Below are 24,784 nucleotides of genomic sequence, written 5' to 3'. Positions count from 1 at the left end.
TTAAAAATGCAGTAAATGAAGCAGGCAAATGGGAATATAAACGTCTAAAAAGTGAGATTGGCAAGAAGTGCAAAATGGCTAAGCAAGAGTTGCTAGAGGACAAATATAAGGATTTAGAAGAACCTGTCAGTAAGGGGAAGACAAATACCACGTACGGGAAAAGTAAAGACGCCTTTGCAGCAAAGAAAAGCAGCTGTATGAATATTAATAACCTCTGATGGAAAACCAATCCCAAACGCAGAAGGAAGCGATGAACGGTGGAAGGAATATGTAGATGATCTCTACGAGGGAAATGTGCTTTAGGGCAATATTATAGAAATGAAAGAGGACATAGATGAAGATGATATGTGAGATATGATATTGCGAGACGAATCTGACAGAGCACTGGAAGACCTAAGTCGAAAGAAAGCCTTGGGAGTAGACGACATACCTTCAAAACTGCTGATAGCCTTGGGCGAGCCAGCCAGGACAAAACTCTTCCATTTGGTGTGTAAGGCGTATCAGTCAGATGATGTACCCTTAGACTTCAAGAAGAATATAGTAATTGCAATTACAAAGGAAGCAGGTGCTGATAGGTGTGAATATTGTCAAACTATCAGTTTAATAAGTTGATGTTGCAAAATACTAACACGAATCCCTTACAGGAGGATGAAAAAACTGGTAGAAGCCGACCTTGGGGAAGATCAGCTTGGATTCAAGAGAAATGTAGGAACACGCGGGGTGGTATTGATCCTACAGCTTTTCTTAGCACGTAGGTTAAGAGAAGGCAAACCTAAGTTTATAGCATGTGTAGACTTACAGAAAGCTTTTGACAATGTTGACTAGAATAATCTCGTTAAAAATTCTGAAGGTAGCAGGTGTAAAATAACTATACTGAAAGGCTATTTACCACAATTACAGAAACCAGACGGCAGTTGTAGCGGTCTAGGGGTTTGAAAGGGTAGCAGTGGTAGAGAAGGGAGTGAGACAGGGTTGTGGCCTATATATTAGGAAGCGAAACACTTAAAGTAGTAGATAAGGTTTCCTATTTGGGTAGCACAATAACTGATGGTGGCCAAAGTGGAGAGGATATAAAATAATGAGTAGCAATGGCAAGAAAAGCATTTCTGAAGGAGAGGAATTTGTTAACTTCGGATGTAGATTTATGAGTTAGAAAGTCTTTTCTGAAAGTATTTGCATGGAGTTTAGCCATATAAGGAAGTGAAACATGGACAATAACTAGTTTGGACAAGAAGAGAATAGAAGCTTTCGAAATGTGGTGCTACAGAAGAATGCTGAAGATTAGATGGGTAGATTACGTAACTAATGAGGATGTACTGAACAGAACAGGAGAGGAAAGGAGTATTTCGCCTCCTAGTTCTGGAAGGTTCGCAGGAGATCTTCTGTAAAGTTTGGAAGGTAGGAGACGAGGCACTGGCAGAAGTAAAGCTGTGAGGACGGGGCGTGAGTCGTCCTTGGGTAGCTCAGCTGGTAGAGCACTTGCCCGCCAAAGGCAAAGGTCCAGAGTTCGAGTCTCGGCCCGGCACACAGTTTTAACCTGCCAGGAAGTTTCATATCAGCGCACACTCCGCTGCAGAGTGAAAATCTCATTCAGGAGAGGAAAGGAGTTTGTGGCTCACCTTACTGGAAGATGGGATTATGAGACATCAAGGGGTCACCAGTTTAGTATTGGAGGGAAACGTGTGTGTGTTAAAATCATAGACGGAGACCAAGAAATGAATACAGTAAGCAAGTTCAAAGAGGTATAGGTTCCAGTAGTTATTCGGCGTTGAAGAGGATTGGACTAAAATAGAGTAGCATGGAGAGTTGTATCAGACCAGTCTTCGGACTGAAGATCACCATAACAACAACAGGAGCAATCAGCAGATAAAAGGATAGCCTGAAAAGTAGCTGATCCTGGAAGAGAGTGGACGTGTCGAACCTTAGACGCCAACGCACATGATGAATTTTCCCCTGTTCTCATATTTCTGAACACAATTAGACATAGCAGAAGCTAATGCCTGTGCCGAAACGAACTCTCAGTGCGGCCACTATTACTGTGGCTTGCTGTGATGCGGCAACAAAGTGAGGTGCGTCGACGGCAGAGCGCCTGACGGCAACACTTGCAGCAGAACGGTCACCGTGTTTTCTTTCCAGTCGCGTCCCAGTTCTGCGTACAATATTCGGTGGGCGTGTCCGTGTGTTGACGCTCGGAGGAGATATTATCATTATATTTGGCTATGTCCGTGTTTTGCGGTGTATTATGCAATGTCCTTCAGAAGGAAGAGAGACTGCTACGACGTACAGCTGTATGACAAACGAGAAATGTATTCACAATTGCGAAAACGATTAGACTTCAACTGCACAATTTATTAGTCAGATGAAAATTTGTGCCGGATCGGGCCTCGAACCCGGATTTCCAGCTTTACGCGAGCGGTCACCTGAACTACTTCGGCTATCCGAGAACACTTCCCGGACAGACCCATACTTCCATATATCACCGTGTGTCCACTTCCTGCACTCGCTGTCTGAACGACAGTGTGTAGTACACCGCAAAAGAAAGGCACAGCAGAATAGTATTACATGCTTAGGCATACCGCGACAATAAGACTCTCCTTGTGCGGAAATCACTGCAGCCGGCCGCGGTGGCCGTGCGGTTCTGGCGCTGCAGTCCTGAACCGCGGGGCTGCTACGGTCGCAGGTTCGAATCCTGCCTCGGGCATGGGTGTGTGTGATGTCCTTAGGTCAGTTAGGTTTAAGTAGTTCGAAGTTCTAGGGGACTTATGACCTAAGATGTTGAGTCCCATAGTGCTCAGAGCCATTTGAACCATTTTTTTTTTAAATCACTGCAACTGTGCGAGTGCAGGAAATGAAAACAAGGCAACATATGGATGTTTGCGTCGGTCTTGGAATCGTGCACAGATAGGCAAAGAGACAGATGTGACCGTTAGTGTAAAGTGGGAAATTCCGGTTCGAGTCCTAGTTAGGCACAAATTATCCTATGTCAATAATAAATTGTGCAGCTGAAGTCTAATTCTAGTCGGAACTGCGAATAAATTTCTTCTACATTCGTCACTGTCTCGTCATACGGGCCTACCACCTGGCGTGTAAGTATGGGGTTCTTCTGTGTACACCAGATGATCACCTCTGGTTCGCATATTTGACATCAGGCGTTGGATTTCTGACGTGAGGCCGCTAGGTGTGCCCCATCTTAGAAGTCTTCGTGATGTTATCTTTCAACTTAGTAACCCAAGACTACATGTTAAAAACATCTGTTCATAGAGACTGGCTTGCCATCACTCGCCAGTCACTATGAGAGATAGACTATGGCACTGACTGGAAGCAGGATGGAATGAGATGCCTGTATCTGTCATCATGTCTCAAAAATGGTTGAAATGGCTCTGAGCACTATGGGACTTAACTTCTGAGGTCATCAGTCCCCTAGAACTTTGAACTACTTAAACCTAACTAACCTAAGGACATCACACACATCCATGCCCGAGGCAGGATTCGAACCTGCTGTAGCGCCTAGAACCGCTCGGTCAATTCTGGCCGGCCATCATGTCTCAGTTCCAACTAATACGCAGCCCGGTTAAAGCCACTGTTGCTTCTAGAGCTAGCAGGTCTGTCCACTGAATTTCATAACATGCACAGCCCCAAATTACTTCCAAGTTTAACCGTACATCCCACCTACTATACTGTATACACACAATAAATAAAATTATGCTGATATTTCTAGTTATGCTATTTTAATAGCCAGAAGCTTATTATATTTCTTTCTCCTGTGTCAGTCAATAGTTGACTGATGCTCCGTTTAAACTTAAAACAACCTCTGCTTCTTTCAGCTTATACAGGTCCTATCTCTCTAATTTCCTACCTTTCTGAAATTTATTCAGTTTTAAACAATTTTGGAACATGACTATCGACGGCCGTCAAGTAATGTATAAAATGCATCTTTGACCATCAGCCGCTTTTATTTTATTTGGGTTTGAAATAAAAGCAGCTGATGGACAAACATACATTTTATACATGATTCAGCTTTAATCTCTAGTTTACATCCAATAAATTATGGTCACCGTACACATCTGCTGCAGAAAATGTTTTGCGGTTTAAAACCTGGTTTCTGAGTCTTTGTCTTAGCCATATATAATATACCTACGACCGTCCGATCCCTACAGGTTTCTTCCATGTATAGAACCTCATTTTCCGATTCTTAGAAGGGTTATTAACAATGATTAAATCATGCTCTGCTCTGTTCTAATTTCTGCCAGACAGCTTTCCCTTTCTTCCCTTTCCCCCTGTACATTGTCACCAGCATTTATCCTTCTGTTCCTTTTACTACCATTCATTTTCCCGTACCAACTAAATTTTCGTGTCTCGTAACGACATGAATAATTTATTTTATTTCATCATACATTTTTCCAGTCCCTTCCTCATTAGCAGAGGTATTCGGCCCGTACACTTACATTAGTACTGCTGATCTTGGCATTGTGACTATCTTCTCGACAATATTGAGTTCATTTTGTTGTTCATAATAGTTTACACACATTTCTATCTTCTTATTCGTTATTAGTCCTACACCTACGTCACCCCTATTTGATTTTGTGTTGATAATCCTGTACTCATCCGACTGGGAATCATGTTCTTTCTGCCACCACATTTATCTAATTTCAACCATATCCCTTCCTTTTTTCAAATTCTGTAAATCCTCAGTCTGATTACGGGAGCTAAAATTCTACGATCTGTCTCGTAGAGCGCCAGTTTTGTTTTTCCTGGTGATAACACCCTCCTAAGTTACCCCCGTCCGGATATCCAAGTTGGGAACCATTTTACCCCCTAGATATTTCACCCAAGATGACGTCATGATGAAACTATATAGTAGAGGTGCGTGTCCTTAAGAAATACAGAGTGTTAAAAAAAAGTATTCCACACTTTGAGAAGCGATGCTATGGAGCAACACAATAAAAAATGTCCACTACACATAAGCTATAAAATAGGTATGAGCCCGTTTTCTGTAAAGGAGTTACGTTTCACAGTAGCGAAGATGAACACTTGCCCATACCTCTTATGTTGTGCACTTTAGAGTCTATGTTTGCTGGCCTTTTTTGTCTTTATCTGGTCCATACTACTATCTCTGAAAATACGGAATACTTTTTTTTGACAACTTGTATAACGGCTGTAGTTTCCCGTTGCTTTTATCTGTTCGCACTACAGCATAGCAGGGCCATTTTGGGTAGTGCTGACAGGCCACATCATTTAAAAATCCAAATTTTTGTTCCTGCAACTAACGAAAAGGCTGCTACCGGCCCTCAAGAACCGAAAGTTGGTCTGGCTTCTCCACAAAAAGCCCTCCATTGCAATAATACTTACGGTACGGGTATATGTATCGCAGATGCTCGTTATCCAACTCATCACACCAAAATGGGTGACATCAAATTTGGTTTTCAACAACATTTTAGGTAGGCAGTATGGTACTTATGGCTCCATGAGCTTCTTTCTTCTCAAATTGAAAGTCATAAAGAGGAAAATCTTTCTCTATTCTGTAGAATAAATCATGTAATTTTACACGTCTTAGAGTATTTAAGAATATTCCACAAAATGTAATCTAAAGAGGTGAAATCCTCAGGCGGAAAAACATACATAAAGTTGGGCATACATTGTTCGTTTTCTATGTGTGAGCCACAGGATTTGGCCTTACATACAGTTGACGGTCGTCTCCGTTGCATGTTTAGAATCACTAGATAAACCTGTTTTGATATACACTACTGGCCATTAAAATTGCTACCCGAAGAAGAAATGCAGATGATAAACGGGTATTCATTGGACAAATATATTATACTAGAACTGACAAGTGATTACATCTTCACGCAATTTGGGTGGGTAGAACCTGCGAAATCAGTACAAAAAACAACCACCTCTGGCCGTAATAACGGCCTTGATACACCTGGGCGTTAAGTCAAACAGAGCTTGAATGGCGTGTACAGGTACAGCTGCCCGTGCAGCTTCAACACGATGCCACAGTTCATCAAGAGTAGTGACTGGCGTATTGTGACGAGTCAGTTGCTCGGCCACCATTGACAAGACGGTTTCAATTGGTGGGAGATCTCGAGAATGTGCTGGTCAGGGCAGCAGTCGAACATTTTCTATATCCAGAAAGACCCGTACAGGACCTGCAACATGCCGTCGTGCATTATCATATTGAAATGTAGTGTTTCGCAAGGATCGAATGAAGGGTAGAGCCTCGGGTCGTAACACTTCTGAAATGTACCGTCCATTGTTCAAAGTACAATCAATGCGAACAAGAGGTGACCGAGACGTGTAACCAATGGCACCCTATACCATCACGCCGGGTGATACGCCAGAATGGCGATGACGAATACACGCTTCCAATGTGCGTTCACCGCGATGTCGCCAAACACGGATGCGACCATCATGGTGCTGTAAACAGAACCTGGATTCGTCCGAAAAAATGACGATTTGCCATTCGCGCACCCAGGTTCGTCGTTGAGTACACCATCGCAGGCTCTCCTGTCTGTTCAAAATGGTTCAAATGGCTCTGAGCACTATGGGACTTAACTTCTGAGGTCATCAGTCTCCTAGAACTTAGAACTACTTAAACCTAACTAACCTAAGGACATCACACACATCCATGCCCGAGGCAGGATTCGAACCTGCGACCGTTGCGGTCACGCGGTTCCAAACTGAAGCGCTTAGAAACGCACGGCCACACCGACCGGCCTCCTGTCTGTGATGCAGCGTCAAGGGTAACCGCAGCCATGGTGTCCGAGCTGATAGTCTATGCTGCTGCAAACGTGGTCGAACTGCTCGTGCAGATGGTTGTTGTCTTGCAAAAGTCCCCATCTATTGATTCAGGGATCGAGACGCGGCTGCACGATCCGTTACAGCTATGCGGATAAGATGCCTGTCATCTCGACTGCTAGTGATACGAGGCCGTTGGGATCCAGCACGACGTTCCGTATTACCCTCCTGAATCCACCGATTCCATATTCTGCTAACAGTCATTGGATCTCGACCAACGCGAGCAGCAATGTCGCGAAACGATGAACCGCAGTCGCGATAGGCTACAATCCGTCCTTTATCAAAATCGGAAACGTGATGGTACACATTTCTCCTCCTTACACGAGGCATCACAACAATGTTTCACCAGGCGACGCCGGTCAACTGCTGTTTATGTACGAGAAATCGGTTGGAAACTTTCCTCATGTCAGCACTTTGTAGGTGTCGCCACCGGCGCCAACCTTGTGTGAACGCTCTTGAAAGCTAATTATTTGCATATCATAGCATGTTCTTCCTGTCGGTTAAATTTCGCTTCTGTAGCATGTCATCTTCGTGGTGTAACAATTTTAATGTCCAGTAGTGTATAATGCTCCATAGCATACCGCACCTTTCTATTGAGATTTAAATTTTAGTAAAAATGACTCTTAACATCTTTGCATTTAGGTATCCAAATCAGTCACAACACTTCAGAATTTTCAAAAACATATAGCAAAGTTTTTTCACGTGTTTCCAAATAGTTATAACCAAGTGGAGTGTACGTTAAGATTATATACAAAATATCAGCTGTAACATGCTAAATTTACGCGGAGCAATTGTACTGCCAATGCTCTGCCAGCCGTCCTTTGAATGTGAAATGGTTGTGGCCGTTTGACTTACGTTCGCTGTCATTGAATTCCATTCGCTGTCGCCTGCCACAGACACAAAGGCACTGATAACCGCAGAGCACACGGTGTAATCGCTGGCGCCGAATCAGACAAAGCTTTAGTAAGCAACCATAGTATTGGCGCCGAGACAATGTTGTCTGTTCCTCGCTGGTCGTCATATCATCCTCCTCTCAATTGCTCCTCTGTACAAAACAATATCCGTTCAGTCACTGTCTACTTCTTTTTAAGACACTGTAGCTATATGAGACGATACAAAGTTTTTCCTCTTAACGAATGTCGTTAGTCATTTACTACTGCAAGTAACTTTGAGCGGAATACAGGATGGCGCATGAAATGTGCTACCATTTTGTTTTTGAATATAAACTTTATTGTGAATACAATCTGAAAGGGACATATACTACAATGAAGAGCCGTCCATGGAGATTTCTTCTAGCTCAGCACATGCGCAATATGTCCCTCATTTCGTTTCCTAACTTCCTTCAAACGAACACTAAAGTTAGTGATTACCCTATGGTACAAGTCTTCCTTAATTTCACTGCAAGCTTGAAGAATAAGTCTTCTGAGCTCCATTAAATGACGTTCAAATGGCTCTGAGCACTATGGGACTCAACTGCTGTGGTCATTAGTCCCCTAGAACTTAGAACTACTGAAACCTAACTAACCTAAGGACATCACACACATCCATGCCCGAGGCAGGATTCGAACCTGCGACCGTAGCAGTCGCACGGTTCCGGACTGCGCGCCTAGAACCGCGAGACCAACGCGGCCGGCTTAAATGACGTGAACGTTTTGGGAAAATGTTTTCCTTTAGGTACCCCCAAAGAAAAAAGTCACATGGATTGAGGTCTGGACTATTGGGGGGTCAATTTTGTCCGTCATTGGAGCGACCTGGAAATCTGAATGGAATGATCCGCATGTCGAAATGCTCGTATAAAAACTCCAACACAGTGTTTGTAGCATGTGGCCTTGCTCCATCCTGTATGAACCACTGCGTGTTGAAGGGCAAGGCAGTAGCAAGAAGCTGTGGAATGAAGCCATTGCGAAGCATGCTCAAATAACGCTCGCTGTTCACAGTTTCTTAAAAGAGAAGGGTCCAGTAGGCCGGTGACTGGAAACTGCTGCCCACGCTGTAATCCTCGGAGCATAATGTCGTCGTTCATGAAGCACTTTTGGGTTTTCAGTGGACCAAAAGCGTACGTTTGTTAACCACACCGTCTAAATGAAAATGCGCCTCGTCTGAAAACCAAACATTGTTGAGTGTTTCTTCCCTATCCTCCACCCACTGAGCAAACAGTAGTCTCTGCTGCTCGTGTTCTTCAGTGAGCTGTGCACAGGCCATCTTGTATGGGTAGATATGGAGGTCACTTTTAAGAATGCGTTGAACGGAGCGTCTGGATATCCCCAGTTGCGCTGCTGCCTTTCTACACGATTTCCCGGAACTTCTCTGTACAGCAACTCGTACCGCTTCAAGATTCTCAGGCGAACAAACAGGCTTAGGCCGAGGTCGCTTCGCCTCCAATACTGTTCCTTCCTGTACAAATTTATCGTACAACCTGTGGATGGTCTTCTTGCAAGGGACCCATCGTGTGTTAGACTGTTGTCGAAAACGCCTCTGAGTCACAACAACGCTGTTCGTTTCATGAAAAAGTAACACAATTGCCGATCGTTGCTGTGTCGTCAGTCTTCCATTGCCAGCCATTGCTGCTTACTAGTCTCCTAGCGGCAGTATCGTGAATTACACGTCATTTCGTAACTCATTTGTTTTTCCAAGCTCTGCTGGTACTGCTGTAGAGATCCCAGCGGGATATCTAATGTGCGTCGTAAATTGTAAAAGAAACAAATGGTAACACATTTCGTGCGCCATCCTGTATGTCAGGTAAATGTGGTCATCTGTTGTAAAGACCCGGTAACCTACAAATAAGCAACGCGGTAGATTATATTTATAAGTAGTAAACAATTATTAGCTCCATTTATTAACTTAGTTTCAGTGCTTACACCAACATTGTAAAGTGAACTTTACCTTGTGATTGTATAAAAACGGAAGATTGTAACATTTGCACGAGCGGGAAGACCAAGAATCATTAGTACCTTGGCACTCCAGACACGTGCCAGACGCGAGAAGAAGCTCTATTAACAGCCATGGAGGACAAACGCTCTTGAAGTGCTGAGGAGGAAAGATAGGACTGATGTGGGTGATATGACGGCACCCAATGATATGAAACGCATAAGAGAGTCAGCCCGAAATATGCCACTACCAACAATATGATCCATACCCTGCATCACTACAGCATAAGGTAATAGTGAAACATTGCCCCCGAGGCCTGTCAGTATTATTAACTAAAACAGGCAGCGGAATATTTTGAAGAAAAACTGGCCATTAAAATTGCTACACCACGAATATGACGTGCTACAGACGCGAAATTAAACCGACAGGAAGAACATGCTGCGATATGCAAATAATTAGCTTTTCAGAGCATTCACACAAGGTTGGTGCCGGTGGCCACACCTACATTATGCTGACATGAGGAAAGTTTCCAATCGATTTCTCGTACACAAACAGCAGTTGACCGGCGTTGCCTTGTGAAACGTTGTTGTGATGCCTCGTGTCACGAGGAGAAATACACTCCTGGAAATGGAAAAAAGAACACATTGACACCGGTGTGTCAGACCCACCATACTTGCTCCGGACACTGCGAGAGGGCTGTACAAGCAATGATCACACGCACGGCACAGCGGACACACCAGGAACCGCGGTGTTGGCCGTCGAATGGCGTTAGCTGCGCAGCATTTGTGCACCGCCGCCGTCAGTGTCAGCCAGTTTGCCGTGGCATACGGAGCTCCATCGCAGTCTTTAACACTGGTAGCATGCCGCGACAGCGTGGACGTGAAACGTATGTGCAGTTGACGGACTTTGAGCGAGGGCGTATAGTGGGCATGCGGGAGGCCGGGTGGACGTACCGCCGAATTGCTCAACACGTGGGGCGTGAGGTCTCCACAGTACATCGATGTTGTCGCCAGTGGTCGACGGAAGGTGCACGTGCCCGTCGACCTGGGACCGGACCGCAGCGACGCACGGATGCACGCCAAGACCGTAGGACCCTACGCAGTGCCGTAGGGGACCGCACCGCCACTTCCCTGCAAATTAGGGACACTGTTGCTCTTGGGGTATCGGCGAGGACCATTCGCAACCGTCTCCATGAAGCTGGGCTACGGTCCCGCACGCCGTTAGGCCGTCTTCCGCTCACGCCCCAGCATCGTGCAGCCCGCCTCCAGTGGTGTCGCGACAGGCGTGAATGGAGGGACGAATGGAGACGTGTCTTCTTCAGCGATGAGAGTCGCTTCTGCCTTGGTGCCAATGATGGTCGTATGCGTGTTTGACGCCGTGCAGGTGAGCGCCACAATCAGGACTCCATACGACCGAGGCACACGGGGCCAACACCCGGCATCATGGTGTGGGGAGCGATCTCCTACAGTGGCCGTACACCTCTGGTGATCGTCGAGGGGACACTGAATAGTGCACGGTACATCCAAACCGTCATCGAACCCATCGTTCTACCATTCCCAGACCGGCAAGGGAACTTGCTGTTCCAACAGGACAATGCACGTCCGCATGTATCCCGTGCCACCCGACGTGCTCTAGAAGGTGTAAGTCAACTACCCTGGCCAGCAATATCTCCGGATCTGTCCCCCATTGAGCATGTTTGGGACTGGATGAAACGTCGTCTCACGCGGTTTTCACGTCCAGCACGAACGCTGGTCCAACTGAGGCGCCAGGTGGAAATGGCATGGCAAGCCGTTCCACAGGACTACATCCAGAATCTCTACGATCGTCTCCATGGGAGAAAGGTGGATATACACTGTACTAGTGCCGACATTGTGCATGCTCTGTTGCCTGTGTCTATGTGCCTGTGGTTCTGTCAGTGTGATCATGTGATGTATCTGACCCCAGGAATGTGTCAATAAAGTTTCCCCTTCCTGGGACAATGAATTCACGGTGTTCTTATTTCAATTTCCAGGAGTGTACGTTCCATCACGTTTCCGACTTTGGTAAAGGACGGATTGTAGCCTATGGGGATGGCGGTTTATCATATCGCGACATTGCTGCTCGCGTTGGTCGAAATCCATTGACTGTTAGCATAATATAGAATCGGTGGGTTCAGGAGGGTAATACGGAACGCCGCGCTGGATCCCAACGGCCTCGTATCACTAGCAGTCGAGATGACAGGCATCTTATCCGCATAGCTGTAACGGTTCGTGCAGCCACGTCTCGATCCCTGAGTCAACGGATGGGGACGTTTGCAAGACAACAACCATCTGCACGAACAGTTCGACGACGTTTGCAGCAGCATGGACTATCAGCTTGGACATCATGGCTGCGGTTACCCTTGACGCTGCATCATAGACAGGAGCGTCAGCGATGGTGTACTCAACGACGAACCTTGGCGCACGAATGGCAAAACGTCATTTTTTCGGATGAATCCAGATTCCGTTTACAGCATCATGATGGTTGCATGGCGACATGGCGGTGAACGCACATTGAAAGCGTGTATTTGCCATCGCCATACTGGTGTATCACCTGGCGTGATGGTATTCGGTGCCATTGGTTACACGTCTCGGACACCTCTTGTTCGCTTTGACGTCACTTTGAACAGTGGACGTTACATTTCAGATTTGTTATGATACGAGGGTCTACTCTTCATTCGATCCCTGCGAAACTCTACATTTCAGGAGGCAAATGCACGACCGCATGTTGTAGGTCCTGTACGGGCCTTTCTGGATACAGAAAATGTTTGGCTGCTGGCCTGGCTAGCACATTCTCCAGATCTCTCACCAATTGAAAACGTCTGGTCAATGGTGGCCGCGCAACTGGCTCGTCACAATACGCTAGTCACTACCCTTGATGAACTGTGGTATCGTGTTGAAGCTGCATGGGCAGCTGTACATCTACACGCCATCCAGTCTCTGTTTGACTCAATGCCCAGACGTATCAAGGCCGTTATTAAGGCCAGAGGTGGTTGTTCTGTGTACTGATTTCTCAGGATCTACGGACCCAAATTGTATGAAAATGTAATCACATGTCAGTTCTAGTATAATATATTTGTGAAATGAATACGCGTTTATCATCTGCATTTCTTCTTGGTGTAGAAATTTTAATGGCCAGTAGTGTATTTAAATTTCAAGCGTCAGTGATGCATTACACTTAATATCGGAGCACTCTGATTTTATTTGGTACAGTCATATGACCTAATAATTCACTCGTTAGTATTTATTGGAGAGCTGTTATTATACATAGTGCTGCAACGGTAATAATTTTAGATCCTTGAACGGGTGTTTTGGAAGTCTGTGTTAATAGGCTGTGTGAGGGAACGATATAACACAGTTTCAGATTTCAAAAGCCGAGTCGAAACAAGAGCCACCCATGATAAAACTATTCCGTCTGGTGTGCAAGACATATGAGACTGGCGAAATGGTTCAAATGGCTCTGAGCACTATGGGACTTAACATCTGAGGTCATTAGGTCCCTAGAACATAGAATTACTTAAACCTAACTAACCTAAAGACATCACACACATCTATGCCCGAGGTAGGATTCGAACCTGCGACCGTAGCGGTCGCACGGTTCCAGACTGAAGCGCCTAGAACCTCTCGGCCACACCCGCCGGCAGGACAGGTGAAATATTGTCAGGCTTAAAGAATAATGTGTTAAGTCCAATTCCAAAACATGCAGGTGCTAACTGGCGTGAATACTACCAAAGTATCACTTTGATAAGCCAAATATTCACACTATTTACAGAAGAATGAAAAACTGGTAGAGGCCAACATCGAGGAAGGTCAGTTTGAGTTTGGTAGAGATGTAGGAAAGCACAAGACAAAACTGACCATACGAGTATTGTTAGGAGGGAGGTTAAACAATGGCAAATCTACGTTTCTAGTATTTACAGATTTAGAGAAAGCCTTCGACAGTGTTGACTGGATTGTAGGCTTTTAGATTCTGAGGATGGGAGAGATAAAACACAAGGGTCGAAAGGTAATCTACGACTTTTACACCAACAAGGCTGCAGTTATAAGAGCAGAAGAGTATGATAGGGAAATAGTAGTTGAGAAAACAGTGAAACTTTTCCAGTGTTATTGAGTCTGCGAATTAACAAAGCAGTAAAGGAAACCAAAGGGCAGTTTGTAAAGGGAACTAAAGTTCAAAGAGAAGAAATAAATATTTTGCGAACTGCCGATGACATAATTTGGTCAGGAAAGGCAATGAACTTGGAAAAGCAGTTGAATCTAACGGTTAGCGCCTTGAAAAGAGATTTTAAGATAACCAGCAACAAAAGTGTAACAACGGTAATGGAATGTAGCCGAATTAAATCATGCGGCGTTGAAGAAAAGTGTGAGGAAATAGGACAATAAACGTAGTAAAAGCGTTTTGTTATTCCGGCAGTAAAATAGCTGCCGATGGCCAAAATATAGAAGGTTCAAGAAAAGTGTTTTTCAAAAAGAGAAATTTGTTAAGATCGAACATTGCTCTGAGTTTTTTGAGAAAGTATTTGTCTGGAGCGTAGCCTCCTACGGAAAAAAACGACGACGATAGAGAGTTCAGAAAAGAAAAGAATAGCAGCTTTTGTGTGTGATGCTACTGAAGAATGCTGAAGATTCTATGAGTAGATGGTATAATCAGTGAAGGGATAGGTTGATAGGACACATCTTGTGGTGTCAATAAAATCGCCAGTTTGGTATTTTGTTTGTTTGTGTGTGTGTGTGTATGTGTAAGGGGGTGGGGGTGTGATACTGTATAGTAAGCAAATTCAAATGGATGTCGTTTGTGATAACTATGCAGAGATGAAGCAGCTAACACAGGATGGCCTAGCATGGGGAGCTTTTCTCAAATCAGTTTTCGGACAGAAGACCACAACAACAACGGATTAAGGTTGAAGCAAAATTCTAGTTATGTTAATGGCCAGAAGGTCATCAAGTTTAGAAAATGTATCTGACTTGTCAGTGTACTGACATCTTACACGTCATATCGAGCTGTCACAGGTATCATGTACAGAAAATGTCTCTAACTGACTACTGATGCCAAATAAATAAATAATAAACTAACTATTGAGGAACGTTAGCTAAAAGTATTGGCTTAGAGCGCTGATCATATGTGCGCCTAACTGCATTCGGCAATAAGTTTGTTGTCATGCCACTCTTGTGAGTGCCACTTAGTCATTCACGAATAGTTTCAGGCACGTGTGAGCACCACCTACCATATTCTTTAGAAACATCAGGATTAGTGAGAGGCTTATTACACTTGAGTGAGGTGAACGTACCCGTAGGGTAAGTTCTCTATATTAAGTTATAAAAGCTAACGAGCCCTGAGTACAGTTGTGTATCGGTAGTGAGACCTCAAAAAATTACATCACCCTTAGTTTGCTTTCTACGGCGTTCTGTATACCATGAATTTTATCGTAGTTTGTTGGAGGAATGAAACGCTCCAAGAGATTCGCAAAAGGGCGCAGACCACTCTCGGTTTCTAGAAGGGTCGTCTGACGTAGGCCCATCATTATAGCCTAATTTCGCTGTCGTCAACCTGTTGCAGAATTACAGAATGTATTTTACGCTCGCGTGTTAAGACCAGTTTATAGACTCAATATGTCGTGTATAAGTGCCAATATGAACTATACAAACAACGATCGCGTGACCCTCAAGTCGCTCTGTCCATCCACTGCTCCTATTTGCTGCCCAGGGAAAAGAATTGTGTAGAAAATATCGGACCAGCTTCCTAATGGACTGGAGAATAATAGCAGATAGTATTGAGCACGCCGTTCTTAGCGGTGAGAAATTATGAGACATGACAGCAGCATCGGACGTACTCTAAAGGGATTTGTAGGGCCACCTGTTCGCAAGAGGACGACGAAGAATCCATGCTCCTGTTCGTGAGTGATTGTATTGTAAGCATGGGAATTCTATTGGGAGATAATTGTACCGAAGAACGAACATTTTAATAATTTGTGCTGAGGTTCCAGAACTAAATTTGTCTGTTAAAAATTGCATTTCCATTTGTGCTGACGGGGTTGGAAAGGTGGTGGTGCAGGAATTCAGTTCGGTTCGTACGAATTATGGTAGCGGAACAAAATAATGATTATCGAGATTCTGAGCCCTTTTCGACGTGAGTACTGGACTGAAAACGAGATTGGAGGAAACGTAATGCGGCCAGTAGCAACAAGCCGCTGTGGGTGACGATAGGGTGGTGACAGTCTCCAGGTAAAGTGATACTGTACACGTCAATCGCAGACCCATATACAATGCACAGTACCACTCCCTCTACATATGCTATTCTTGTGCCTGTGTGATGACTGGGTGTTGTGTGCTGTCCTTAGGTCAGTTAGGTTTAAGTAGTTCTATGTTCTAGGGGACTCATGACCATAGATGTTAAGTCCCATAGTGCTCAGACCCATTTGAATTTTTGTGCCTGTGTGATGACCATAAATAGAAATTATAAGATTTATTTTCGTGAAAAATACATAGAAAACAAAATTCTGAAAATAATATTTTATTTTATCATCTTCCAGATAATCAGTTATGTTGTCAGGACAAGGATGGATTGATCAATTTGATGTGTCAAATGATCTTACGAAGGACGGAAACTTGTACTGGGCTTTATAGACGATTCCTCAAATAACATTTAAAATTCTTTGAATATTTTGCGCAAATTTACTAACTCTCGTTTTGATTTCGTGCACCTTTGTATTTAATGTATGCGACGTCTTCCCTTAATTCTGAAATGTTACTCTCTCTATTTAGATAACAATGTTAAAAAGTCGTTATTATACTTACACTTACTGTTTTGTATAACCTACAAATGGTAATTACGTGCCCTGCAATAAACTCTCTACATTCATTCTTAGAGACGAATATTTGCTATATTGATTTTCTTATTTCATTAACGAAAATATTTTTCTATCTTTCCAAATATCTCTTTTAACTACAGCTTTATGATCGACGAGTACTTTCTTCGATTACTGGTATTGGGAAATTCGGGCATGTTCATTGCTAGGAGATGTTGGAGTGAATGTCTAAATATTGAAAATAATTGTATGAAAACACTATTTCAGACAGATATCTGACTCTTCTATCCATGCTAGTCACATTCTTCCAGCCAGTACCTGTTAACGTTAATTTAATTCCTATTACGAATTTATATAACGATGCACTGAATTTTCTGCTACTTCGATAGTCGTTTAGCTACCAGTGGAAGCAGGTGGATAAGGCTCATGGCCCTTCATTGACTCTACTTACCTTTAGCAAAACTGTTTCGCAATAAGTCTGAATTAGAAATCGGTTTTATGAGTTGGTTTTTACCTTTTTATACAGAATTTGAAATGCAGTGGGGATCATCCTAGTACATATACTGCAAAGGGCTTAGTCTTCGCTTCAAACACTACCGTTGCTAAGTGAGGACAACTGTGTGACCTTAACACCGAACCCTCTGGTAGTTAACTTCCCCATCTCCACGGAAAACATACAGAGAGCACACATTGGAATCCCTTACTAACCCGACGAGATGTCGTATACAAAAGGGGCTCTGCTATCCGCCAAACCATAGTGCCATGTCCGTTTGCTACACGAGTGTACAATAATGAGATAACAAATTGTGATCGCTTACTTACCTACCGGTCCACTTTTGGAACTCAGTGAAACAACGGTTCTACGTGGCATGAAGTTGAACAGTCCTACGTAGATTCTCCGAGGTATGTGTCTCCATATAGTGACGCACACTTTACACAATTTCTGTAAGTTATGGACCAATGATTTGAGGGCATGAAGCTGTTACCCGATAGCGTCCGTGGTGTGTTCCTTCGGGCTCAGATAAAGCGAACTTGGTGGCCAAGACATCAGCGTGAGTTTACTATCATGATACACAAACCACTGTAACACTATTCTGGCCTTTTGACAAGGACATTTATCCTGGTGGAAGATGACATCGCCCGTCGGGGAAGACATCAAGCATGACGGGATGCACGTGGTTTCCGACACGACCATAGACATGGTGTAATTTATCCGAGCAAGGGACATGTTCAGGCTGATCCACGGTACAAACTTGGTGATTCTATGCTCACTGGAGTCATAATTGAAGATATCGTTGGGTTAACATATGTACACGTAGGGTTCTTCTGCTGCGGAGCCCCGGGCCGAGTTCAACAATCAACGCTAAAAAGTGTGCTGCTAAACACTTGTGCATGCATCAGTGTTGTACTCTGTCATCGTATCTACCACAAATCGCCTGTTCTGCTTTACAGAGCGGGGAAGCCTCCAAAATCCACTTTCTGTGATGAAGCTTGGACATCCAACACTTTGTCGCCTACTCGTGGTTTCACCGTCCTTCTACCACATTTCATAGATGCCCCCCGACAGTAGGACGTGAACAGCTTCCCCATTTTCGAGATTCCAGTCCCCAGGCATTGGCAATAACAATCTGGTATTTCATCTCTACATAGGATGCATACTATTCTTACCGTATTTCGCGTTCCCGATTCCCCCCAGGTGCCATTCAATCTCGAAGGTGTCCAGTGGTCATAATATTTTGGTTGATTGGTTGGATGGTTGATTTAGGGGGCGGGGGAGAGAGGTAAGGGACCAAAGCCAAGGGCCTAGCCATAGCGGTAGCACTGGTTCGTATGAGATCACTGAAGTTAAACGGTGTCTGACTTCACTAACACTTGGATGGGTGACCGTGTGGGTCTACTGAGCGCTGGTGGCAAGCAGTACGCACTCAGCCTTTGTGAAACTAATTAAGGAGCTATTTGACTGAGAAGTAGTTGCTCTGGTCACGAAAATGGACAACGGATGGGTGAGCAGTGTGCGCATCATACGCCCCTCCATATCTGCATTCACTGATGCCTAAAATGAGGATGACACGGCGATCGGTCGGTGCGTCGGGCCTTCGGAGGCCTGCTCGGACGGAGAAGGTAAAGGCCCAGACAACGAGGTCATCAGCCCCTCGATCCGAGAGTGGTGCATCCGGAAGTAGAAACGTCCACTGAGAACATTTCCCAATCCAGTGACGAGATTCATACCACTAAAAAAAGAGAAAGCCAAAAACATAATCTATCGACAATAACAAAAGCAAGATGAAGGAAGTAGGGTAGTCAGCAGATGAACATCCCTGAGGCTCGACATGCGATCCATGATCCATTACAGTCAAGAGCGCCCTCTATTCAACAAAATGCGACACAGAATAGAAAATTGAGTGCGGCGGAAAGGAAGCAAAACACCATTAAAACAGATTGAAGGAGGGGTGAAAGAGTAGTCTGGTCAATGACGTAAGGCTGCAGATCCACTAGACCTAGCATACAGCAGGAAAGGCCTCATAAATCATATAACTGAGTATAAAAAGCACTTTCACGGAGAAAACTGAGAACCAATTCAACCATCCGTAAATCTTCCGGCAACAGTAGAGGAATTGCGTCCGAATGTCCATACTTAGCATAGAGGACCAAAAGAGGGGGCTTTACAAAAATGTTCAAATGTGTGTGAAATCTTATGGGACTTAACTGCTAAGGTCATCAGTCCCTAAGCTTACACACTACTTAACCTAAATTATCCTAAGGAAAAACACACACACCCGTGCCCGAGGGAGGACTCGAACCTCCGCCGGGACCAGCCGCACAGTCCATGACTGCGGCAAGGGGCGTTACAGCAAGATATGAGCTACTGCCTGTAAGGTTTCACAACCACAATGTGGGGTTGGCTCGTTGCACGGAAGGAAACTAGGTTTAACCAGGTATGATCAATACTGTTTCAACAATGGACTGTGGATTACTTCTGGAAGAATCGGAAGTAAGAGCACCATGCTGCAGTTGTCTCCTTGATCGTGCAGAGTTTATTAGATGGGGCAGTAGCCCGCCATATGTCGTTCCACCTCCGAGCGAGCAGTGATCTCGCGTGCACCCGCAAATCCGCACATGGGGTCAGCAAAGCGTGTTATGTTTTGGCTCATCAGTGTATACCAATGAACCAAAACATTATGATCACATGTTTAATAGCGTGTTGGTCCACTTTTTAAAGACATTTCAGTAGCGATTTTACTTGGCATGGATTCTACAAGGTTTCCAGGAGTATGTGACACAAGATATCTACTCACAGGCCACTAAATTCCCGCAAATGGTGGTTTGTGGGCACACAGCTGGCTCACGATGTGTGTTCCAGTGGGTACAGATCAAGGGCATTTACTGCCTAAGGCAGCAATGTGGGTTCACTATCATGCTCCTCAAACCACTAAAGCATGATCCTGGACTTGTGTTGCGGAAAGTCATCCTGCTGGAAGATGTCATCGTCATCAAAGGAGACTTCGTTCCCATAGAAGCCCAACTTGATGCACCCCATAGCATAATTCTGCGCTCAGCGGCCTGTATCTTTGGCGCAGTGCACCCTTCAAACAGCCATTAGCCCGGATGACGGCCTGTAAGGACCCAACCGTCGACCTGGTGTAACAAGAAATGTGATTCATTCGATAGGGGACGCGTTGCTATTGATAAACGGTAAAAACTCAGTGATGCTGTGCTTTCTGTAATCGTAACTAACGTTGTCGTTGGGTCAACACATGAACATGTTGGGGTAGTGTGATGTGGAGCTATATGTTCAACAATGGCGTTCGAACAGTGTGCTCTGAAACATATGCGCCTGCACCAGCGTTGTACTCTGTTGTCAGATATGCCACAGATCGCTTCCTATCCTGCATTACACAGTGGGCCATGCTCCGACCTCTACGTCTTATGATGAGATGTGGACGACCAGTACCATAAGGCCTATCGTTAATCCACCATCCGTCAACTACTTTCCATAGACGCTCACGACAGTAGTAAGCCAACAGGCGACCAGCTTCACCGTTTCAGAGATTCTGGTTTCCAGCAGTAGCGCCACTACGATGTGCTCTTTGTCAAAACCGCTTATACCAGTATTTTCCCGAATTTGCGGTCTGTATCTTCGCTATAATGACTGCCCATTCGTCTATCTACCGCTTACATTCTTTCCTTACTGCGGTACGTGCTCGCAGCACCACCAGGAGGCATTCAGCCTCGCGTTGGGCAGTGGTCATAATGTTTTGGATCATCAGTGTACGTAGCCTCGTGTAGGGGTTGTCCGTGTTCAGCTACACTACTGGCCATTAAAATTGCTACACCACGAAGATGACGTAGTACAGACTCGAAATTTAACCGACAGGAAAAAGATGCTGTGATATGCAAATGATTAGCTTTTCAGAGCATTCACACAAGATTGGCGCCGGTGGCGACATCTACAACGAGCTGACTAAAGGAAAATTTCCAACTGATTTCTCATACACAAACAGCAGTTGACCGGCGTTGCCTGGTGAAATGTTGTTGTGATGACTCGTGTAAGGAGGAGAAATGAGTACCATCACGTTTCCGACTTTGATAAAGGTCGGATTGTGGCCAATCGCGATTGCGGTTTATCTTATCGCGACATTGCTGCTCGCGTTGGTCGAGATCCAGTGACTGTTAGCAGGATACGGAATCGGTAGGTTCAGGTAGGTAATACGGAACGTCGTGCTGGATCCCAACGGCCTCGAATCACTAGCAGTGAAGATGACAGGTATCTTATCCGAATGGCTGTAACGGATCGATCCCTGAGTCAACAGGTGGTGATGTTTGCAAGACAACAACCATCTGCACGAACAGTTCTAAGACGTTTGCAGCAGCATGGACTAACAGCTCGGAGACCACGGCTGCGGTTACCCTTGACACTGCATCACAGACAGGAGCGCCTGCGATGGTGTACTCAACGACGAACCTGGGCGCACGAATGGCAAAACATCATTTTTTCGGATGAATCCAGGTTCTGTTTATAGCATTATGATGGTCGCATCCGTGTTTGGCGACATCGTGGTGAACGCACATTGGAAGAGTGTATACCTCATCACCATACTGGCGTATCACCCGGCGTGATGGTATTGGGTGCCATTTGTTACACGTCTCGGTCACCTCTTGTTCGCATTGACGGCACTTTGAACAGTAGACGTTACATTTCAGATGTGTTACGACCCGTGGCTCTACTCTTCATTCGATCCCTGCGAAACCCTACATTTCAGCAGGATAATGCACGACCGCATGTTGCAGGTCCTGTATGTGCCTTTCTGGATGCAGAAAATGTGCGACTGCTGCCCTGGCCAGTACATTTTCCAGATCTCTCAGCAACTGAAAACGTCTGGTCAATGGTGGCGAAGCAACTGGCTCGTCACAATACGCCAGTCACTACCCTTGATGAACTGTGGTATCGTGTTGAAGCTGAATGGGCAACTTTACCTGTACACGCAATCCAAGCTCCATTAGACTCAATGCCCAGACGTATCAACCCCGTTATTACGGCCAGAGGTGGTTGTTCTGGGTATTGGTTTCTCAGGATCTATGCACCCAAATTGCGTGGAAATGGAATCACATGTCAGTTCTAGTATAATACATTTGTGAAATGAATACTCGTTTATCATCTGCATTTCTTCTTAGTGTAGCAATTTTAGTGGCTAGTAGTGTAACATACAATGTTAACACTACTAGGTAGCCCACCTGGCTAGCCGCGCGGTCTAACGTGGCTGCTTCCCGAGCGGGAAGGTGTGCCGGTCCTCGGCACGAATCCGACCGGTGGATTAGTATCGCGGTCCGGTGTGCCGCCCAGTCTGTGGATGGTTTTTAAGGCGGTTTTGCATCTGCCTCGGTGAATGCGGGCTGGTTCTCCTTATTTTGCCTCAGTTACACTTTGTCGGCGACTGCTGCGCAAATGTTCAAATGACGACAACTAGTCTCAATGAACGCATGGCAACGGCCTATGAACTTCTGCTGGGATTACACTCGTCTGGTATGAGAGGTTCCCATGGGTTCCACTGAGGGGCTGAACCGCACAATAACCCTGGGCTCGGCGTGGGGCTGTGGTGGGGTGGGTGGACTGCTGTGGCCTGTTGTGGGGTTGTGAACACTGAGGGCTACTGCCGGATGAAACCTCTCCGTCGTTTCTAGGTCCCCTGTTTAACACACACACACACACACACACACACACACACACACACACACACACACACACACCAGGAACACATTTATCTTTGTTGCACAATACAAAAACATGCCTTTTCTTACAAAAAATAGTAGTTTCAAATATCACGGAGTCATTATTTGTGTTCTAGATTGCAGCAGGCGGCTACGATTGTGTCAGCTGGAGAGCAAGGCACGTGGTTCACCATTCATTTTGAGAGAGTGATCCTCAAACAGATAAGTCTTGAATTAATCGAAAGTAGGAAAAAAATTCATAAGGCACCCACCTCCACTGGTCCCGTTTAGGTACCTCAGTAATAGTATGGTAAGCATAAAATAATATTTCTACAGATTATCAGTTTGTAGCGGCAGCTACGGGATCCACTCACCTGCGAGGGTACACACACACACACACACACACACACAGGCACAAGTATTTCGTTCGACTTACCCCATTACACATGCAATCTACTACTCTACTCTACCATCCCCCCCCCCTCCCCCACTTCTCTATCTGTCTTTCTCTCTCTCTCTCTCTCTCTCTCTCTCCCTGTTTCTCTTTCTCTCTCTCTCTGTCTCTCAGATGAGAAGAACGTGCATGTGGCTTACCGATCCGACTGCGGCAGCTGGAAGCCGTCGAGTCGCCAGGTGATGTGCGGCGTAGGGTTTCCAGTAGCGATGCACTTGAGCGACACAGCGGGTCCCGGCTGCACCGTCTGGTTGATAAACTTGTACACCAGCTGCGGCTTGGCGGCTGTAACAGCGACAAGCACAGGCGCGATTAGAAACGCCCCGTCTGGCGAACTGTTCTCGAGAAACTTCTAATGAGAACGAACTACATGTCGCGAATAAACTAAGGCAGTTTAAGTTGGTCTCTGTGTACGGGGCTGACTGCGGAAACCGAAGGAGGAAGGAGTTTAGGGGCTCTCAACGGTGAGGTTATCAGGGCTGTAGAAGCCGAAGCAAGACGCTAATTTAAACTGCAACATGCCTTTAGTTCGCAGCCCGCGGTACTGCAAAAAGTTCCCATACTTGAGACACAGCCATCGGCTGTAACAAACTCGAATTTGTGGAGGTTAAGCAAACATACTTAGGTTGGAGGCAAAATAACAGCATTAATAAAATAGGTAAAAATGTAGCTGATGCTTTTGAAACAATTTTAAAGATAAAATTTTCAAGGGACTTATTAAGAAATATAAAAGTAATCACTGATCAACTCTTATAGAATTAAAGGATTCAGTTGTTGGAAGATTTAATAGAACACTAAAAGAAAAATGTAGAAAAATTCGCTCTTCAAGGTAGTTGTAAATGGGTTGATTCAATTAAAAATTAGATGATTAGTATTATATACAAAACATTCATCAATAAAAATGAAGCAGAGCGAAATTAATGAAAAAATTATTAAAAGTTTTCGCTGTATATAATAATAAACCATAATATAAAACAAGTGGTAACATACGAATCTATAAATTAAATGGAATTGCATGCAAATTTCGCACAATACTGGAATGATCACAGTTCATCATGTCTGCCTGTTCTCAAGTACAGTGAAATGGATGATTGTGGATTAATCCATTTAAATGATCTTCATCAGACCCTGAAGGTCTTCCTGAATGTGGAAAGTCACTAACATCAAAACGATCCTCCTTAAAGCGAGAAAACTATTTTCGTGTCTTGCTCTGTCCAATGGCATTATCGCAATATGCTGCGTAAATGTATTTGGCTGCCGTCACTACTGTCACCTGTCTACTTTACTCAAACAGAAGAAAATGTCAACAATGTTCTGTTTCTCCACTTGGCACTCCATTGCCTAGTGTCCACAGCTCCACTCACGTTCTCCAAATGCCACAGTGACAATATGTAAACTCAAATAGCAACAGTGAACTCCAAATAAAAAATGACACTCTATAACCGGAATACCAACATGAAAAACAAAAACGTTACGAACTTATTCACAAACCTAAAAATTAAACAATTAATTATTATTATTATAACAATTTATTTATATTATTATTATTGTAAAAAAAAATTCGGGAATCTTCTGAACGTTGAACGTGGGGATGACTGCAACTGTAATAGCTGGGGGGGATGGGGGGGTGTAGA

At 44.6% G+C, this 24,784-nt stretch overlaps 1 protein-coding gene across 1 annotated transcript in view; it reads right to left on the bottom strand.

The window, feature by feature from the left end:
- The window catches only part of LOC126297767 (Down syndrome cell adhesion molecule-like protein Dscam2), a 1,507,668-nt gene that overhangs the window by 320,019 nt on the left and 1,162,865 nt on the right, over nt 1–24,784 (bottom strand). The window contains exon 7 of the mRNA XM_049988942.1: nt 23,291–23,435. Coding sequence (XP_049844899.1) covers nt 23,291–23,435 — 145 coding nt within the window. The remainder of the gene's footprint in view (nt 1–23,290; nt 23,436–24,784) is intronic.

This window comes from Schistocerca gregaria, chromosome X (genome assembly GCF_023897955.1).
Source record: "Schistocerca gregaria isolate iqSchGreg1 chromosome X, iqSchGreg1.2, whole genome shotgun sequence".
Lineage (NCBI taxonomy): Eukaryota > Metazoa > Arthropoda > Insecta > Orthoptera > Acrididae > Schistocerca > Schistocerca gregaria.
Note: the sequence above shows the minus strand (reverse complement) of the source record. Positions and strands in the feature narration are given on the sequence as shown.